The following is a 20,699-nucleotide window of genomic DNA, read 5'->3' on the forward strand; positions in this document are numbered from 1 at the left end:
TTCTTTTGGGACTGTTAGCTTTTTTAATATATTTCCCTGTTGTTTCTTCTTGCCCTCTTGTCAATGTCCTTCATTCGGTGTATACTTATTTCTTTATTCCATTTAAATTTCATTCTGTATATCAGCTGTTTTGTCTGATCAGTTTTCCCCTTTTTCTAGACAGATTCCTGAATGAACTCTCTGCATTTATCTTCCATGTACTGACTCTTACAGTTGACTAACTTGTTTTGGTATCTGAGAAGAGATTTTGTTTACTGGAGGGGTCTAAGTTAGCACTCCTGGAATCAGTTCCTAACTTTACCATTGCCTTCCTATGTGACCTTTGAGGAAATCTCTTAATTTCTCTGTGCTACTCTTTATCTTTATTACATAAAATGGATGTAATAGTATCTATCTCATTGTTGCTCACTGGGTAATGTTGGTAAAGCACTTAGAGAGTCCCGAATAAAGGCACTAAGTAAAAATAAAGTTATAGTTTATTTGTGGAGTGGCAGGGACTCTGAATCTTTAGAGATGACTAAACAACTAAAGTTTGGAAGACTTAACCAACCCATTACTAAGTGTGAAGACTCAGAATGTTACTACAGTAATGGGGTGGGGGGGACATATAAATACTATAGATATCTACCTATAATGCAGTTAAACAACATAGTTAATGTGAAAGGTCAAACTTCTGATGCGTATATTGAGATCAGACACTCATTTCTTAACTGCTTTTGAAGGAAAAAAAATGAAATATGGAAAATGTGTTCTGGGCTGAATTTAGACTGCCATTTGACTTTGTCAAACCCTTCCTATTAAATTTAGGATTGGACTTTTAAAATAATTTATTTATAATTTTATAAATCTCTAACATTATTTGCATTGGGTAGATGATTCTGGAAATGATATATAGCTTATTCGTAGGTGGTAGATGCTCAGTGTTCTTGTGGAACAGTGGGGTGTATATATAATATTTCCAAAATATTGTTGTCAGTTCTGACACCAGTGTCCTCTCTGACGAGTGGTAGCAAAAATCCAGGGCCTTGTACTTTGGTTTCCAGTGGAGGAGAAATCACTGATTCAGATTCAGGATACCTTTTAAAGTGTAACCTGGTTTTTATAAACACATGCAGCAGTCATGAAATGAGACAGTCATGTAGGCCATTGCCTTCTTACAGGAAACTCAGGCCAACACTGCTGTCTAGTTCTCAGGGAGGAGCTCTATGTCAAGAAATTTTCCTAATCAGAGCCCAAGGCAGAGAGCAAATTCTCCTGCTGCTCACACAGTTTCCTCTCTCTCTCTTCCCCCTGAAGCTTCTTCTAACCAAAATTAACATCCCCACAGAGTCAAAACTTGACTCCCAAGAGTCAAAACTTGCTTGCACATTAAGAAAAATAACTTAGAAGGCTGTGCCACCTGTTGACATCTCCTATTCAGATGATGGGGCAAATTGACTTTATTTAAATTTTTTTTTTAAAAAAATAAGGTATCTAAGGCTGGGTTTACACTACCCGCCTGAATCGGCGGGTAGAAATCGACCTCTCGGGGATCGATTTATTGCGTCCCGTCGGGACGCGACAATCGATCCCCGAATCGACGCTCTTACTCCACCAGCGGAGGTGGGAGTAAGCGCCGTCGACGGGAAGCCGCAGAGGTCGATTTTGCCGCCGTCCCTACAGCGGGGTAAGTCGGCTGCGATACGTCGAATTCAGCTACGCTATTTGTGTAGCTGAATTTGCGTATCTTAAATCGACCCCCCCCCCCCCCCGTAGTGTAGATGTAGCCTAAGGGTATGTGTACACTACGAGAGTATTTCGATTTTACTTAAAGCGAATTTGTGGAACCGATATTACAAAGTCGAACATGTGTATCCACACTAGGACAGTAATTCGACTTTGTGAGTCCACACTAACGGGGCAAGCATAGACATTGGAAGCGGTGCACTGTGGGTAGCTATCCCACAGTTCCTGCAGTCCCCGCTGCCCATTGGAATTCTGGGTCAAGCCTCCAATGCCTGCTGGGGCAAAAAATGTGTCGAGGGTGGTTTTGGGTAACTGTTGTCATCCAACCATCACTCCCGCCCTCCCTCCGTGAAAGCGTCGGCGGGCAATCAGTTGGCGCACTTTTCTGGTGACTGACAGCGAGGACGCCACAGCACCGCGAGCATGGAGCCCGCTGCGATCATCGCTGCAGTTATGGCCGTTGTCAACATCTCGCGCCTTATCATCCACCTTTTTCAGAGGCAGATGCTGCGAAATCGGGCGAGGAGGCTGTGGCAGCGCGGTGAGGACATTAAGTCTGAGAGGGGCACAGACCTCTCACAAAGCATGGGACCCCACGCCGTGGACATCATGGTGGCAATGGGTCATGTTGATGCTGTGGAACGGCGATTTTGGGCCCGGGAAACAAGCACGGATTGGTGGGACCGCATAGTGCTGCAGGTCTGGGATGAATCACAGTTGCTGTGAAACTTTCAGATGCGTAAGGGAACGTTCCTGGAGCTTTGTGAGTTGCTGTCCCCTGTCCTGAAGCGCAATGACACCCGGATGCGAGCAGCCCTGACTATCCAGAAGCGAGTGGCCATAGCCCTCTGGAAGCTTGCAACGCCAGACAGCTACCGGTCAGTCGCGAATCAGTTTGGAGTGGGCAAATCTACCATGGGGGTTGCTGTGATGCAAGTAGCCAACGCAATCGTTGAGCTACTGCTCTCAAAGGCAGTGACCCTGGGAAACATGCAGGTGTTCATAGATGGCTTCGCTGCGATGGGATTCCCAAACTGCGGTGGGGCTATAGATGGAACTCACATCCCTATCCTGGGACCGGACCACCAGGCCAGCCAGTACATTAACCGAAAGGACTACTTTTCAATGGTGCTGCAAGCACTGGTGGACCATAGGGGATGTTTTACCAACATCAATGTCGGATGGCCGGGCAAGGTTCATGACGCTCGCGTTTTCAGGAACTCTGGTCTGTTTAGATGGCTACAGGAAGGTATTTACTTCCCGGACCACAAAATAACTGTTGGGGATGTGGAGATGCCTATAGTGATCCTTGGGGACCCAGCCTACCCGCTAATGCCCCGGCTCATGAAGCCCTATACAGGCGCCCTGGACAGTGAAAAAGAATTCTTCAACTACCGGCTGAGCAAGTGCAGAATAGTGGTGGAGTGTGCTTTTGGACATCTGAAGGGGAGATGGAGAAGCTTACTGACTCGCTCTGATCTCAGTGAAACCAATATCCCCATTGTTATTGCAGCTTGCTGTATGCTCCACAATCTGTGTGAGAGCAAGGGGGAGACGTTTATGGCGGGGTGGGAGGTTGAGGCAAATCGCCTGGCTGCTGATTATGCCCAACCAGACACCCGGGCAATTAGAAGAGTCCAGCGGGACGCGCAGTGCATCCGGGAAGCTTTGAAAGCTAGGTTCCAGAGTGACCAGGGTAACCTGTGACTATTACGTTTTTTAAAACAGAAGCTGAACCTGCCCCCGTTTCTTTACACAGTTAATGTTGACTATCCTCTCCAGTTACCAACTCCCTTCCCCCCATTCCAACACACCTTTAAAAATAAAATAAATGAAACTTTGTTCATTAACACCATTTTCTTTATTAAGGATTTCGCGGTAAAGGGTTGAAACTGGGACGCAGACTGGTGGGAAGCGGGTGTAGTGATGGAAAGGACGCTTCTAAACTCGAGGAATGACAGGCTCCTGCTCCTAGAGCGGTTCGCAGTGGTGGACTGGTTGTTTCAATGGAGCCTGCCACCCCTCCTTTTCGGGACTCTGTGTGTGGGGGCTATGTGACTTTGTGGCGGGGGAGGGTGGTTACAGATCCCCTGCTGCGTGGCTCTGTCATCCAGGCTAAGGACCGCTGCATAAGATTTGTAACCGCCCTCCCCTGCCACAAATTCACATAGCCCCCCCCCCCACAGAACATGAAAACCACCTCCCAGACTGACCAGTGTGCCTAGTGACTGCAATGTGTGTGTGACCTTCTGCTGAACCTGCCCCTGTGTCTGTACCCTGGTAAAGGTGACTGTGCTTTCCAATTACCAACCCCCTTTCCCCCCGTTCAAACACACAGTCCTCTAAAAGAACATGTCGGAAACAGTAATTAACAGAAACATATTTTTTATTAAGAACTACACACTTAGGGGATGAAACTGGGACAGGGGCTTGGGTGAGGTGCATTTGGAGGGAAGGAAAGGACGTATCAAATCTTTGGGAATGAGAGCCTTCTGTTACTTGAGCAGTCTGCAGGGTGGAGTGACTGTTTTCACGGCCCCTGCCGCCCCTCCTTCTTGGGACTTTGGGTGAGGGGGGGATGGGACTTTGTGGTGGGGGAGGGTGGTTAGCGATAGAATGCAGCGGGGCTCTGTCTTCCTGCCTCCGGTCCTGCAGAACATCTACAAGGCGCCGGAGCGTATCCGTTTGCTCCCTCATTAGTCCAAGCAGCGTTTGAGTCGCCTGCTGGTCTTCCTGCCACCACCTGTCCTCCTGTTCGCTGTGTGATCGCTGGTATTGTGACATGTTCTCCCTCCACTGGGTCTGCTGTGCCGCCTCGGCTCGGGAACAGACCATAAGTTCTGAGACCATCTTGTCCCGTGTCCTTTTCTTTCGCTGCCTGATCTGCGCCAGCCTCTGGGAGGGGGATGCCGGGGTAGCTCGGGAGACACTCGCAGCTGTGGGATGGGAAAAAGGGATTGAATTCCTCAAAAAGAAACATTTTTGCAAACAATAAATATAGTCTTTCTCTGTGAACAAGACCATGCACAGTACCTATCACATGTGCAGTCAGTACAAGGTCAAATTTTCTGTCTTCACATTGAGTGCCTGGGGTCTTGCTGTACAGATCACACAAGCGGGGCCAGACAACGGAATTCTGCTAGCAGGCAGCCTTGGTAAGCCGTAGACTTTTGGCTGCTTAAAGTTTAATTTACAGCAGTGACCTCCTTTCACGTTCCAAGCAATGCTCCTAGCGTTGGCCAGTTCCTGCTGCCGGCGATCCGGCCAGCATGAACTCTGCCCCTGTCCCACCCCCGGCGCGGCTGTCCCCGGGAAAGATCCCTGCATGCTGCCGGCGAACCGCTCAGCAGGAACGGTTCGCCTCCCCGCCTCCACTGCGTGGCTGTAAACCGCCGGTTACAGTTATTTAAAGGAACAGGCAATCAGTCCCCATACTAAAATTCCCCTAATTCAAAGCAGGTCACCATGAGTGATATCACTCTGATGAGGATTACAGAGACAGAGAAAGACCGCATGCTGCGTGAATGCCAGCAAACACCAGGGCCGTATGCCGCCATGCTTTGCCAGGCAATGATACCGGAGTACCTGCTGCTAGCCTGGCGCGGAAAAGTTTCCTACCATGGAGGAGGCAATAAGGCCGCTCTCCCCAGGAACCTGATGCAAAGGCTTTCACATTACTTCGTGGAGATGTCCCATGAGGATTTCTACTCTATCCCCAGATATGTTAACAGACTTTTCCAGTAGCTGCACTGGCAAGGACTAAAAACTTAAGCGCCTAAGGCAAACTAATCATTAAAAACCCAGTGCTAACATACCATGCCTATTCAATTCAAAATAAATGTTTAAAACGCTTATTACTGATCCTTCCCCTGATTCCGGTCTGGGTTACCGCCTTGGGAGGGTTGGTAGGGGATCTCCGTGAGGGTGATGAAGAAATCCTGGCTGTCGGGGAAATCAGCGTTGAAAGCGCTGTCGACTGTCTCATCCTCCTCATCTCCTTCCTCACTTTCCCCGTCCGCGAACAGCTCCGAGGAAGCGGCCGTCGACAATACTCCATCGTCAGAGTCCACGGTCAGTGGTGGGGTAGTGGTGGCGGCGGCATCTAGAATGGAATGCCGTGCCTCGTAGAAACGGCATGTCTGGGGCTGGGATCCGGAGCGTCCGTTTGACTCTTTGGTCTTCTGATACGCTTGTCTCGGCTCCTTGATTTTCACGCGGCATTGCGTTGCATCCCGGCTGTATCCTCTCTCCGTCATGGCTTTTGAGATCTTCTCGTAGATCTTTGCATTCTGTCTTTTTGATCGCAGCTCCGAAAGCACGGACTCATCGCCCCACACAGCGATCAGATCCAAGACTTTCTGATCAGTCCATGCTGGGGCCCTCTTTCTATTCTGCGATTGCTCGGTCACCTCTGTTGGAGAGCTCTGCATCGTTGCCAGTGCTGCTGAGCTCGCCACGATGTCCAAACAGGAAATGAGATTCAAACTGCCCAGATAGGAAAAGGAATTCAAATTTTCCCAGGGCTTTTCCTGTGTGGCTGGTCAGAGCATCCGAGCTCGGACTGCTGTCCAGAGCGTCAACAGAGTGGTGCACTGTGGGATAGCTCCCAGAGCTATTAGCATTGAATTCTGTCCACACTAACCCTAATTCGACATGGCCATGTCGAATTTAGCGCTACTCCCCTCGTCGGGGAGGAGTACAGAAATCGATTTAAAGAGACCTCTATGTCGAACTAAATAGCTTCGTTGTGTGGACGGGTGCAGGGTTAATTCGAATTAACGCTGCTAAATTCGACATAACCTCCTAGTGTAGACCAGGCCTAAGTGTAATATCCTTTTAAATTCAGCAAGCTATTATAGTAGCCAGGATTCCTCTGCTGCCTTATCGTCCTTATTGGGGATAGTTATCGAGCTCAAAGAGATAAATGCTGCACACTCAACTTTGCGAAGCAAAAATCCTATGTTGGACAATACGTAAGACACTGTCCATGTCCAAGATTGGGGGAGTAGATTCTGGGTCTCGTCCACAGGCACTGGCTTCCAGTTGTCCTGGGGGGTGCTCAACCCCTGCTCAGCCTCAGGCCCCGCCCCCACTCCACTTCTTCTGTAAATCCCTGCTCCGCCTCTTCCTGCCCGATCCCCACTCCATCCCTTCCCCCAATGCTGCACCCCAACCCTGCCTCTTCTCACCCTGCCTCTTCCTGTCCCCTCCCCCAAGCATGCCTGGTCCCTGCTCCTCCCTCTCTCTCCCAGCGCCTCCTGCACGCTGTGGAACAACTGTTCCATGGTGTGCAGGAGGCGCTGGGAGAGAGAGGGAGGAGTTGATTGGCAGGGCTGCTGGCGGGCAGGAGGCGCTGGGGGAGGTTGGCTTATCAGTTGCAGTAGGCAGGGATGGTTGGCTTGAACTGTGGTAAAAGTTCCACAGACTTAAATAACAGGTCTGTAAATTTAAATGTTTGTGTTTTAAAAATTAAAATTTTAAAATGAACTGGATATTCAGGAAGGGAATCCTTCTGTATCATCTCCATTACAAACCTTGCCATTTGTATGGCTCAGTTGCTATTTCTAATTCCTGACTAGGCTGTCAGTGAGGGTTGTCCTGATAATGGCTGCTGGGGATTTACAGTCATATGACCTGTAGTCTAGTCCCCCTTGCTACTGTTGGAAAATATATCTTGCATTTAATCTTTAGCTTCAGAGGAACAGCTTGTTGTTTTGTCATCACGAATGCAATTTCATCAGAGCTGAATCAGTTTAAAATACCTTTCCTCTGATCGAATAGATAGCTCTTGCGTTGTCTATCACTCTGTTGTCATAGGCTAACTTGATGGATGATATTTGTGTAATAAATGTCTGGTCATGTACTCTTTTTCACTCTGAGGTTTCTTAATGTCATTTAAAAATAACAGAATGTACTCAGTATAATAAGATTTTATAGCCTTTGATGTGGGTATGAAAATTACTAGATTATCAAAAATCCAGAGATCAGGTGAGTGGCATCTTCTCACGTAGCTCATGTTGAATGAAATAAAGAACATTGAGACAAATAGCCTGAGACTCCCATAATGAGAATTATTTAAAAAATAATTAGACACTTGCTTTTATCCTTTCCGATCAAATCAAATCCAAGTAGCCTAAGGGAGCTAAGTGCTCAAATTCAATTGAATTTCAGTGAGATTTGGGTATTCTACTTCCTTTTGGAGGCTTTTTTGGATAATCCCAAACTATGTACCACATTTGGACCACAAGGTGCTAAATTAAATTGGGTTTCTTCAGTGAGATTTCTGTATTGAATAGATACTAATCATAAGGAAAAGGGTGCCCTAGGGAGAAGCAATATAGAATCTTTTTTCTTTTAGAAAGAATTTCATGTATGGCTAATTTTGCAAACTGTACTTTTCGGTAGTTCTTAATTTTAAAGGGCTTTGACATGAAGAAAAGATCTGTTTCTTAATAAAATAATAATTCTTAAAGTTCCTTTCCCTCTTCTGCATATTCTTCTCCTGGGTTTGTAAACGATGACTAGTTTGTGTGGAAATTGTCCTGATGCCACTCAGGACATAGATGCCATTCAGCTGGTTACTAAAGTTTTCATTGGCTGTACTAGCTAATTTATTGTGATGACTGTTAAAGTTCAGCAGTATGTTTTGTCCAGGATTAAACTACTATTAATTTCCTAGTCTGTGACCCTTTTTAGTGCTGTTGTCAGGAGAGTCTGAACAACAGCTCAGTAGTTAATTTCCCCTATTTCTTTATCTTCTTCTGGAAATGAAGACTGGCAAGTAACAGTAGTTCCTCAAACAGAATGTTCAATCCAGGTTAGTTTAAACAAATGCTCAAGGTACAGCAAAGAAAACCCATAAACACAAAAAAAGATAAACGTTAGTTGCTGTACTCAGAGCCCTATTTTATAAACTTAATTATGGTACAATTCCATTTGCCTTGTTTGCTAAGTTACTGGTGCCTTGCTTTGATCATCTGTGCTGTGACACTCCTGCTGGCGTAGACCTTTGTCCAGACACAAGACAATTGCCCTTTGATCAGTGATGGCACATTCAGTGTATGTGCAATAAATGCACTGCGCTTTGTGCCCCTCTATATATTTTTAACCTATAGGAGGTTTTTCGGATGGTATATACACTTGTTACTTCTTATAGAATATAAATAAATAGGTTGTGTTCACATAATACAGTACATGGGGGGGAAAGTAAGGTGTATTTAGCCAAAAACTAGGCTGACTAATTCCATATATAACTCTTTTCTCTTTATGTAATAGTTAGTCTTTGGATATTAGGTGCTATGGAAATACAATTTCACTATAATAATTTGTGGAAGGAAAAAAGATTATTGAAGTGCTTTACAGAAATGAATTAAATTAACTCAACGTTTCTGTGAGGAAGGAAGTAACTTAACCTATTTTACAGGTGGGGAAACTGAGGCACATGAAGGTGAAGTGATTTGCCCAAAGGTGCACAGAAGGCTGTGGAATAGAACCCAAATTTGCTCACACTTGGTCCTGTTTTGTAACCACAAGGCTTTACTTTACTGAAATGAGATGTATAACTAGTTTTGTTGTCCAGGTACAAACTAGACTGATTCCTGGAGGTGAATTTTTTCAGAACTGTCATTAAATGTGTTTTTTTTTTAATGCTAATTACTTGCAGGATTATTAATCCCAACTAATAATGACTTTTCTCCACAGAATTTAATGTTGGTCAGTACCGTCGAGATTTGGTAAAAACATACAAATCCTTTGAGTTCTTCTTGCCAGACAATGAAGAGGGCTTGAAAATCAGAAAGTAAGTTGGAATATTTTTGGCTTTACACAATACCAGTTTAATTCTAATGATATTTTATAATGTACTATTGGGAACCACTGTATATTCTGATTTTGTATGCCCTGGAAATCTCTGTAGGACTATATCAGATACCAAAGAAATGAAATCTTAGAGGAGCAAAAACAATGAGGAGTCCGGTGGCACCTTCAAGACTAACAGATTTATTTCGGCATAAGTTTACCCATGAAAGCTTAAACCCAAATAAATCTGTTAGTCTTGAAGGTGCCACCGGACTCCGCATTGTTTTTGTGGATACAGACTAATGGGGCTACTCCCTGATACTTAGAGGAGCAGGGGCAGAGTCTCTTGTTTGGACTGTTTAAAATTTAGTTTAATCTTTGTTTTAACTCAAACAACTAAAACAGTTGGCTTTATTTAAAATTCATCACCTCTGGCCCTTCAACAGGCTGTGAATGCTGCCATTCCATTTCACAGGTACCTCAAGTAGACTGCCAATAAAAACCGAGTAGATGAGACTTGACAGTCCTAGTATTTCTAAGGTGGTAAATAAGTAGACTCCCTTTGTCCCCTTTTTCCCACTGCCAAAAAGGGTGCACACCTATCTTTTCTCTTTTGCCGCACATATTAGAATTTCTATTCTAATTTAAAGTGTATTTGAATATATTCCAATCAGTGCTTCAGGGGAGCTGGAACTGCACTGTCTTCGTCTGACAGCGTGAGAACTGCTTCGTATTCTGTATGCAGTCAAGTCTGCTGGTGAATTGCACTGATTAGCTCTCTGTTTGCTATGCCTGGGAATTAGGTGGAGGGAGCGGAGCACCAGTGGTAAATACTGCGGACAAAGAAAGCAGATGGAACTCCTCCAAACTATGAGGAGGAAAGTCTGTTGGTCATGGTGAGAGAACCACTGGTATGGAGTGGGGAGAGAGTTTTTCTATCACAGAAGCAGAGATAAGGGAGGCAGATGGGCAAGAGGAAGCCAAATCCTCTCTGAATTGTGATGCAAAACCAAATATTTGAAATTTGTGTCTTTTCCCCCCTCCATCACTGAGACCTTCTGTTCAGTATTTTGTATGTCCCTTGCAACAAGCAATATCACTAATACAAGGAACAGAAGAACCTGCTGTGTGGTTTTGACATGAGATAGATGCGTTTCATTGGCCTCCTAAGTCTCTACCTTTTACTTGTAGCTAAAATTCAGCTTAATGTGCCTCCATGATGCTTATTAGACTAAATTACTGGAATTACAGTAATTGATAAGCCACGTGATCAAATCTGCCCCATTTGCTGCGAAGGGAATGGGAAGTGTGTTTAGTTATCGAAGGATTTATTGATGCATCTTAATTTACAAACTCTATTAACAAGTAGCTGTTGGTATAGAAATGTTTGCAATGTAAAAGTTGTTGGAATTAAAAAGCACTCATTTTTTCTTTTAAGACAAAATTTTTACCAAGAGCACAGAATATCAGTTACACTTGGAAAACTAGACATTTCACTCCAGAACCTAAATTAGAAAAGCAATGCCAGTAAAACCCAGTGTAGGATATTGAGCCAAATCCGGCCTGTTTGGCAGCTACCATATGTCATTTAGGTTGGTTGTTAGCAAAAATTGTTGCTATCTGATGGTTCATGTGAAATCCCATTTCCTGGTAGATAAATTGTCCATTTCACAAAGAATAAACAGACATTATCCATAGTATTATTTAGGTATTGAAAATTTCATTTTGAGATTATTACTAGATCTGGTCAAATAATTGAGTGGAAGAAAATTATCTGAACGTTAAGCCATTTTAAATAAAAAAATGCAGGGTTTTCTGTGTTCTTCCAGCCAGTTCTAAATATTGTCTTGTATCATTTGTGATTCAGTTTCAGACTAGTGGCTGTGGTTGTGTTAATTTACATTAAAACGAATACACACTAAGTTTAAGACAAAATGAGAGTCGAGCATGCTAAAAACAAGAGAAAAACCATAAGAAACCCAGCATAGAAGTCCAAAGCAAGTAGACTACTGAGAAATATCTTGAGACAAAATGGTTGTAACAATTATTTATTTTAACCTAAGAAAATGAGGCCACAACTCAAAACACTGAGCAACCATGTTTTCTTAATGGAAGACCAAATTAAGAGTCAGCTGCCCATGGGTAAGCGTTTGGGGGAGGAGAGGGAGGAACCTTTCAGCTTAAGTGGCGTTTTTATTATAGTATTATTTTATGGATCTGTGAACATTGATCCAGGGTTGTAAGCTGGGCAGTAGAACATTCTGTATGTTATGTGCTGACCTGTGCAACGTGTCAGATTGCCAGAGGATGTCTGCTTTCGTTTTTGTCCAAAGCTGCGTGCCTGTGATCTATGGCCTTGGGCAAGTCAGTTCACCTCTCTGCCCATTTCCCCACCTGTAATGTGGAGATAGTACATATCAAATATATTGATGACTGACTAATGTTTCTTCAGCACTTTGAAAGCAAAGAGTTGTGTAGTGCTAAGCATAATTATGGATAATTAAATTAGTTAAACTAGCATGTGTCTTTTTTCCTTTAAGACAGTGTGCCTTAGCAGCTCTGAATGATGTCCAGCAGTACCTCAGTGAAGAAAATGGGCATGTGGCTGTAAGTTTTCTGTCTTCTTGAAGGCAAATTCTTGGAGTGTGGTCTCTGCAAAATCACCAACCTGTCCTGGATTATACATAATCTGATTCAGTCCAGAATCATTTAATTGTGTGTCTTACATTTTCTTTGTAAATGGAAACTGGATTTATGTTGCTGCTGCAATGGTCATTTTGTGAAAGGAAAACATGATATTTTCATAATTAAATCCTGAAACAGCCTCCCTTAGAAATGTGTGGGTGATGTCTAATGCTACCAAGCTGTGCTAGTGCTGAGGAAAGTGCCTGTGCTTTTATATGGTAAAATAGCCTGTTTAATCATAATATAGATGCATCCAGAACCATTTGGTATCCTACTCCAATGTTTAAATCAAAGGTAAAAATGTTTTAAATTTTTTCCTAAAAGAAGTGACTTAATACTAGTGTTATTGACACTCTAAAAATGCCTCTGAGAAGAAGTAGGACAAACCTGCTGAACATTTTCTTCCCTTGTGAAAATAAAACCCAGTGGACCACACTCAATGGGTTGTCAATTAAAGTTAATGCCACCAATGTTGCACATAGTGTTTTTAATTTTGCTGGCAGTTTGATCAGTGATGGCACAAACTCCTGTTGGAACACAGTTAATATAACTGTTAATGGAAAACTACTTGGGAATGCACATGCACACGCTTTTACTTTCTACTAAGTTGTAACTTATTGGCTTGGTTTTTGAGATTTGAATCTTCAGTGTAAAATTTGGCTGTTAGAATCTCTGCTCATCTAATGCCAGTAATATGCAAAGGATTCAAAACATGGGCTGTTCATTCAAATGACATTTTAATTTTGTTTCCTCTGGGGGATTATTAAGGTTTCTGCATAATTTGAACTCTGTTTTTGAGACCGTTGACATGTGCAGCTGTCACTCAGTGTTCAGTGAGTTAGTCAAACTAGCATTTTATTGTAAATTTAAGCCATAATTTGGGACTCAAAATAACATTTTATATCTTATATACTATTTAAATGTTGCCTATGAAGAAATTGATGCCTGTTTCACTATTAGGAAAACCTACAATTCATGGGTATGGTTTACAAGTTATGCAAGGCACCTGCTCTCTGTTTTGATCATTACACTTTACCGTACATTTAATGTTTTGACTAATGTAGTGATTGTTTATATAATAAGGTGTATACTTATCTGCCAAAACAGTTTTTCCATTAGAACATGTAAGGATCTAAATGTGCAATATGAATTTATTTAAAAACTCAGTCTGTCTGTGAGTTCATAGTAGTGCAGGTATCTTTTTATTTCTGAGTATTAAAAAAAAAAAATTAGAAGAAGCTAAATTTTATCCTGTTATTTGGAGTGTTGAAAAATAAGGACATGCTATTTAAAGGACATTTTTTACTTTTTATGCTCAATTTTAAAAATCAAAATAAATTGCCAAATGCAACCCATTTCATAGAAGTCTCAACAAACATGAAAGTTTGCATAATAGAATGTATGTGGCTGAAGATATTTTGCATTTAGTCACCCATTTTGCGATATACCCAAGGTGTGTGCAGTTATCTCACAATAATGTTCACCATGTACATTCTGCTTATGAATAGGAAAATTATGAATATGATTTCTAAAGTCATTATAAATGGAGTATAATTCATGCCATTTATTATAGTCAGAACCTCTCTTTACATCAGACTTGCTTTTCAGTTTTTATATGGATAATCACATTCTCTTATGGAGGTTTTCCCATCTTATCTAGTTTCTGAAAGCTTTTGGCAGCTGGAAAACTTCTACAGGGAAATCCAATAAGTTTACCTCTTTGTATAGTGTTCAAACAAGAGTAGGAGTATATGCAGCTATTGAAATGTATGGGAGGTACATGGCATAAGTACAAGAGAGCAGAACAGGATCCCATGAGATCATGCTCATCATGTTTGTTCTTGAACTGAATAATATTGTGAGGCTTTTTATTTTCTAAAAACGTGGCATGTTAAATTAGGCACCTTTGAAAAATTCCAGCTTTAATCATCAGCAGTACTGAACTAGATTGTGTGTGTCTGTGCGGCATTTACTTTTTGAAAGTGTAGGCCACTTTAGAAATGTAACTTGACATTTTCACTACTAGGACAGGTAGAGATGCTTCAGAACAGTGGGTTCTCAACCCAGGTGCTATTTTATTTGTTCAGAATTCTTATGGCCGTAATCTAGTGCCAGCAAAGTTTTTGACATTGTTCCTGGGAATGACTTATTCCTGTTTATAGGGTTTGTTTGTTTGTTTTTTAAGTTGAAGGACTTGGAAACTTTTATTGATCGTTTAGTGCTGTTGTTAAGATGTGGCAATATTTTGACTCTACTATGATACTGTTGTCTCTGTCATTTGTCTTAGGTTTTTGATGCTACAAACACAACACGAGAACGCAGAGAAACCATCTTCAGATTTGGTGAGGAGAATGGCTATAAGGTGAGTCAATAGCTAAAATGCTTGGGATATTAATCTGACTAATGTGGATGCGTGGTTTTGTCTTGTGCTCTAGTGACATTCTGATCAGAATTGTGCTAACAGCAACTAAGTTTTTAAATGATGTTGGCCAGTAGAAATCTAGCACATTTTTTCTGACGAGTTTACAAAGGTGTTTTTTTCCCCCCTGAGAATGCTGTTTTCATCCTGGTGAAATTAATCAGTAGCCCTGTTTTATGTTTTGGCTTCCTATAACAGATAAATGTTCATATAAATGTTAGCAATAACTGTTTCAAACATAAACAACAAGGAGTCCGGTGGCACCTTAGAGACTAACAGATTTATTTGGGTGTAAGTTTTCGTGGTTAAAAACCTCACTTCTTCACTCCATGCATCTGAAGAAGTGAGGTTTTTTAACCATGACAACTTACGCCCAAATAAATCTGTTAGTCTTTAAGATGCCACCGGACTCCTTGTTGTTTCTGTGGATGCAGACTAACACGGCTACCCCCTGATACTTGTTTCAAACATGGTTGTCATTAGCCCAGTTCTGATTCTGTTCTGAACAAGGTCCTGTCACTGCCTTCCTTTAGTTACTTTGATAAAGGGAAAGAGGTTTTCTGTTTTGTTTTTATTCAGATAAGTTTCTATTTAAAAGACTGTATTATTTGGGTATAGGATTTTTTGTCATTCAGCATTTTCCTAGTAGTCTGTTTTTTTCCCCCTGATCTAGCTTCTCCATAGATCTTTGGGAAAGCATGTCATGTACATCTCATACGTAAGAGCTGCTCTGTTAGTTTTAACACCAAAATGCTTTTATTTCAAAGGTATCAATTACCTTTAGGAGTGCTGATTCACTTTCTTCCACTCTCCATTTCCGCTTCTTTGCCAATCTGAATTTTCTTGCCATAGAAGCTTTCTGTTACTGAAAGGTGCTTGGGAAAATTATAGAGCCTCATGCTGCAAAGTGCAGAGCACCCTCAACTTTTAGTGGGGCATTGAGTACCCTGTAAGACCAATCCTAAGTCGACATAGGAATGTTTGAAGCATGGCATAATTAGCAAGACTTGATACATGAACTGGTGGAAACTGTGGGTTTGTGTTGTCAATTACTGGAGCAGTTCTAAGGTCTCTCCCTTCTTCCCTCCTTCCTTACATGTGATTTCCTGTTTGGATTAAAGACGTTCTTTGTTGAATCAGTATGTGTAGATCCAGAGGTCATTGCTGCAAATATTGTGGTGAGTTATAGAAAAGTTTTCTTAAATTGGTTGAAGCCGGGAGACACTGTAGCGTCTCTAAAATCAGCCATATGATGATGACTTTTTTAATGTTACCTTTCATTTAGTCTCATTTTCCCTCTCCTTTCACACTGGTCTTGCTGAAGTACAGAACAAGAATGTAATTTCATGGCAGTAATATAAAACTGTACCCTTTCATTTTATTTTAAAAGGAAAAATTATTTGGCAGTTGAGTCACCCTTCACATGGGTTCTGTTTTTTCTTTAATCTACCTTTAAATAGGCTGTTCTTTGAGTGGCTTATTTTAGCAGGACTCCTAAAAGAAAAGAAACATCATTTATCTCCTTTTTCCTTTTGATTTGTTTTCCTACCCATTTATATAGTAAGTACGGAATTTAGGTTTAATTAAAAACAGCCATCCATTGCTACACACATTTGGTTAAAATGTCTTTAAACTTTGCTGAAAATGGGGAAAAAATGCATGTGCTCTTTTATCTTTACTTTAAATAGCAAGTGAAACTTGGCAGTCCTGATTATGTTGATTGTAGTAATGATGAAGCTACAGAAGACTTCATGAAAAGAATAGAGTGCTACAAGAACACATATGAGATGCTAGATGAAACTCTGGACAAGTAAGTGGCAGAATAATACTGTGGTCACAACCACTTTATTTCATGACATTACATTAGGGAATGTGTACTCAATCTCATTGTCATGGAAATATGTCACCATTTTTTTTTTGTTTTTTTTGTTTTACTATCTCATCTGTTGGCAATTTAGAGAGAGTTTTTCAAAGGCCTTAGCAGCTTGCCTACACGGGGAAATTTACTGGTATAACTATTCCACCATAGCCGTCCCTGTGCTTTATTCCAGAATAATTACTCTGGATTTGCTATAATCAGAATAAAGTCACTTTTATTTCAGAATAGTGTCCCCATGGGGAAATTCCTGAATAGCTATAGTATTCCAGGATAGCTATAGTGGAATTGTTATTCTGGAATATTTTTGCTGGTCCGTTTCCTCTAGGTAGGCAAGGCCTAAGTGATTTAAGAGCACAAGTCACATTGACTCTTAAATCCCTGTGGCAACTTTGAATGCCTTAGTCTTAAGAAATTTGACATCCAGACTCATTTGTTCAGTGTTTTAAATGAGGTGTACTTACCATTCACATTTAACACACTGTGAGATTAAGGTAGAGTCTGGAAACTGTGGGAAGAACTTTGTCATGGTACATCCCAGTACCAGCACTCAAGCTTTCTTCCTAGGGTTTTATGCTAGACTCATCCTCTCAGTAAATTTCTCAGTGTTTGTTTTGTGGCTGTTGCCATGCTGAAAAATCATTTTAGTGTAATTGACCGTGAGCAGTGACAAGCTGCTTCTGTCAGATCTATCTGTGCATATCATGTCTTTAAGAGCCATGATATTTGTGCCTGTGCAGATCAGTAATGATTAACGTCAGCAAATGCTTTCAGTGATTAAGTGATGGTGGTTGTTCCTTACTGCATTTAATAATAGGTTATTTTTTTTTTTTAATCACGTGGTTTCTCAGCTGAATGGGCAAAACGCAAAAAGGCTAATTTTAGGCTCCCCAATCTTGACACGCTTTTTTGTTAAGTTGAATGTTGCTCAAAATTGTTAGCTCGACTATACAAGTTGGTGGAGATGGGAGTGGAGAGGAAAACAAATAGATAATATGAGTCAGATTGTACCTTACCCAATGTGAGTGGGTAGAACTTGGGTGGGAGTGGGGCTGGCCAAAGAGACATCCACAAGGTGGCTGGGATTGCTAGCTCTTCTGGTGACCCTTTTTAGAAGGGGTCAGTGAGGCATGTGGATGTGACGGTGGCTCCAATCCCTTTCTGTACCGGACATCTATTAGGTGTGGGGAGCAACAGCTGCAATTTGCAGAATGGTGTCAGGCTTACATGAGCAAGTCAGAATTTTTCCTGGGACTGCTCCTGAATCTTCCTTTCAATGAAGGGCTTTGCCTTTGAGGATCTAGCTGGGCGGCAGTGCACAAGTGAAGTGGTACAGAATGGTGTGACATGAGAGTTTTACATGTGAGGAGAAAATTAATTGTTTGCATGAGTTCATTGCACCTCTGTTGACAATACTTTGCTGCCATGCATCAAGGCTGAGGATTTATAATGAAGATTAGCCCTTTTGAACTGATATTATATATTTTCACATATCTGAAGATTTATTCAATTTGTGGTCTCTTTGGCAGTTGCCTTTTTGTTTTTGAGTGGTGATGTTTGTTGGTGGGGCTTGGTACAAGTTAGAGGAGAGAGGAAACCAAATGATGATTTATGAGTCTCATTTGTTTACCATGAAAGGGATCTTTCCTATATTAAAATCATGGATGTTGGAAGGAGTTACCTTGTGAATAGAGTAATGGACCATATCCAAAGCCGGATTGTCTACTACCTCATGAATATCCATGTAACTCCTCGCTCGATCTACCTCTGTCGACATGGAGAAAGTGAACTGAATCTGAAAGGGAGGATAGGAGGAGACACTGGACTGTCCCTTAGGGGGAAAGAGGTAAGATCATTTTTATTAAGTAACTTCAAATAAATGGTGTCCTTGTGTGGGTGGATGTTGGAATTATTGTTTATGGAGGATTGGTCCATCAATGGCTGTTGTCAGGGATGCAACCCCATGCTCCAGATGTCCCTAAACTTCCAACTTTCAAGATCACTTGAAATTGCCCTGTTCGGTTCATTCACTCTAAAAGCATCTGTCACTGGCCACTGTCAGAGACAGGATAGTGGGTTACGTGGACCATTAGTCTGACCCAGTATGGGTGTTCTTATGTTGTTGACCATCTCTTACAGCTTCCTTTCTTTCCTCTGTCCTTTCCTTATAACAAACATAAATATCCCTTTTACCTTGACTGTAATGTCATGCAAGTGGGTAAGAGGTTTGAATGGGCAAGTTGTATTGTAGTTTGCTGGTAGCTCTTCATATATGGCTTCTATTTTCATTCTTCCCTGATACACTTGTATAAACCTTGAGCTCAAAGCACTTTTCAAGGAGTCCTTATTTTAAGTTGGGTTTTGATTTTTAAACCTGTGGCGCTCCTTAGTTGGTGGACACCTGTGAACCTTTGTAAGGTAAAGATGGAAGAGGAAGTTGTTTTGGGGCTGGAGTGGGGTACCAAATAGGATTGTTGTCATCTTTGTATCATCTTTTCATTGCTGAACAGGAACTGTCATATTCTTAAGAAAAGTCTAAAGAACCTGTTTAAAGTAACATAATGAACTTGCAGTAAGGGACAAGAACCGATTGGGTTTCAACTCAAGCACAGTATATTGGCACTGATCCCTCATCCAACCTCTAATGTCTTTTTCAGTTTGCCAAGAGCTTGGCGCAGTTCATTAATGAGCAAAACATCAAGGATCTGAAAGTTTGGACCAGTCAGATGAAAAGGACGATTCAAACTGCGGAGGCTTTGGGAGTGCCTTATGAACAGTGGAAGGTTTTGAATGAAATAGATGCAGTAAGTTCTCCCGGGTTTCCGTTTTTGTAACTATTCAAGAAAGTGGTTTTGTTTCAGATGGGGGGAGTACTTTATTGTGCAGTAATAGGGTTTGTGTGGATTAGAAGGTAATTAGTAGTATGGTTCTGGAGATCAGGCGGCTTATGCCCTTTCCCCATTAACAGTGTTAAATATTTTAGTAAAAGGTGCCCTAATGAATTTAGACTTAGTCTTGGTTAAACGGTATGCAACTTAAAGGGTCACTGTGGTAGGGCGCTACAGGGGAAGCCCTAATCAGCGCCTGCCACTCCAGCCCCAATCAGGGGAAATGAGTTGGGGCTGAGCCACTAGCTAGGACTGGCCTGGAAACTGGCCACACCTGCCAGCCTTGTTAACAGGGGCTAAAAGCTAGAGAGGAAGTGAGTTGGAGGGGAGGGGGCAGAGACCAGGAGGGGAGAGTAGGCTCAGAAGGAGCCAGGAGCCTGATACCCTGTTGCCACTGAGGCCTGTGCTAGGCCAAACCTGTAAATACTCTGTAAATGGAGCTTGGTGGTGGGGACCGGACACAGTAATAAAGAGCATGGGTGTTGCCCCAGCTTGAAGTGGTCCTGACTCACTGGGGAGCGGGGCCAGGAGGCTGAACCCAGCGGGGTGTGGTGAGCACCCCGTAACAGTCACACAGTTAATTTCTTCTGTAGGCTGAGCATGGGTACCTTCGCCACCCTCACAAGCTCCCTCTCTGCTGCTAGGGGCGCTGTGGTGTTCTTTTCTCTCTCCCACCCTGCTCAAGTCCCCTTTTCCTCCTCACCATTCTTAAGTCTTCCTCCCCTCCCCCTTTCTGGGAGATAAGTCATTTAGGGTGTCTGCATTTTAAACTCTTATTGGGGCCATGAGCAGAGCTGAGATGGGGGGGAGAGTATTGTTAGGTTAAAGGTGTTAGTGGCTACTGTCAACCAGTTCTTCGATATGTAGACAATTGCAGACTTGTTTGAAGCTAGTAGCTCTGCATGTTCCCTCATTTCACCCGTCCGGTTTTCTGACTTTTCACAAATTCAATAGCATTCTGCCCATTGATATCTAGAATGTTCCTTGAAATTTTTTAGTGGGTCATATGCAACATTCAAAGGTTATTGCATTATAGGCAAGCAGAGAAATGCCATCAAGTTGTGTGTTGGACCAGGCTAATAAAAAGGACACTCAATATAATTCTAGGTCCAAAATTTCAGACATGTTCTTAGGAGAGAGAAAATTTTAATATTTGGCACTTGTCACTTGTTTACCATTGTAAGGCACTTATACTTATAAATTTTGAAGTTTCTTTGGAGACCACATGTAGGATCCTTGAAACTGGTAGCTTTCCCAATTGTCTGTTAAGTGTGTGCTGGGATGTTCTTATCTGGGAGTTACTGTCATC

At 42.1% G+C, this 20,699-nt stretch overlaps 1 protein-coding gene across 7 annotated transcripts in view; it reads left to right on the plus strand.

The window, feature by feature from the left end:
• The window catches only part of PFKFB4 (6-phosphofructo-2-kinase/fructose-2,6-biphosphatase 4), a 95,425-nt gene that overhangs the window by 46,525 nt on the left and 28,201 nt on the right, over positions 1–20,699 (plus strand). For all 7 annotated transcript variants that reach the window (XM_054034065.1, XM_054034067.1, XM_054034063.1 and 4 more), the window contains 7 exons: positions 9,427–9,523; positions 12,063–12,129; positions 14,495–14,569; positions 15,748–15,804; positions 16,315–16,436; positions 18,141–18,348; positions 19,160–19,306. In XM_054034065.1, coding sequence (XP_053890040.1) covers positions 9,427–9,523; positions 12,063–12,129; positions 14,495–14,569; positions 15,748–15,804; positions 16,315–16,436; positions 18,141–18,348; positions 19,160–19,306 — 773 coding nt within the window. The remainder of the gene's footprint in view (positions 1–9,426; positions 9,524–12,062; positions 12,130–14,494; positions 14,570–15,747; positions 15,805–16,314; positions 16,437–18,140; positions 18,349–19,159; positions 19,307–20,699) is intronic.

This window comes from Malaclemys terrapin, chromosome 7 (assembly GCF_027887155.1).
Source record: "Malaclemys terrapin pileata isolate rMalTer1 chromosome 7, rMalTer1.hap1, whole genome shotgun sequence".
In the NCBI taxonomy this organism is placed as follows: domain Eukaryota; kingdom Metazoa; phylum Chordata; order Testudines; family Emydidae; genus Malaclemys; species Malaclemys terrapin.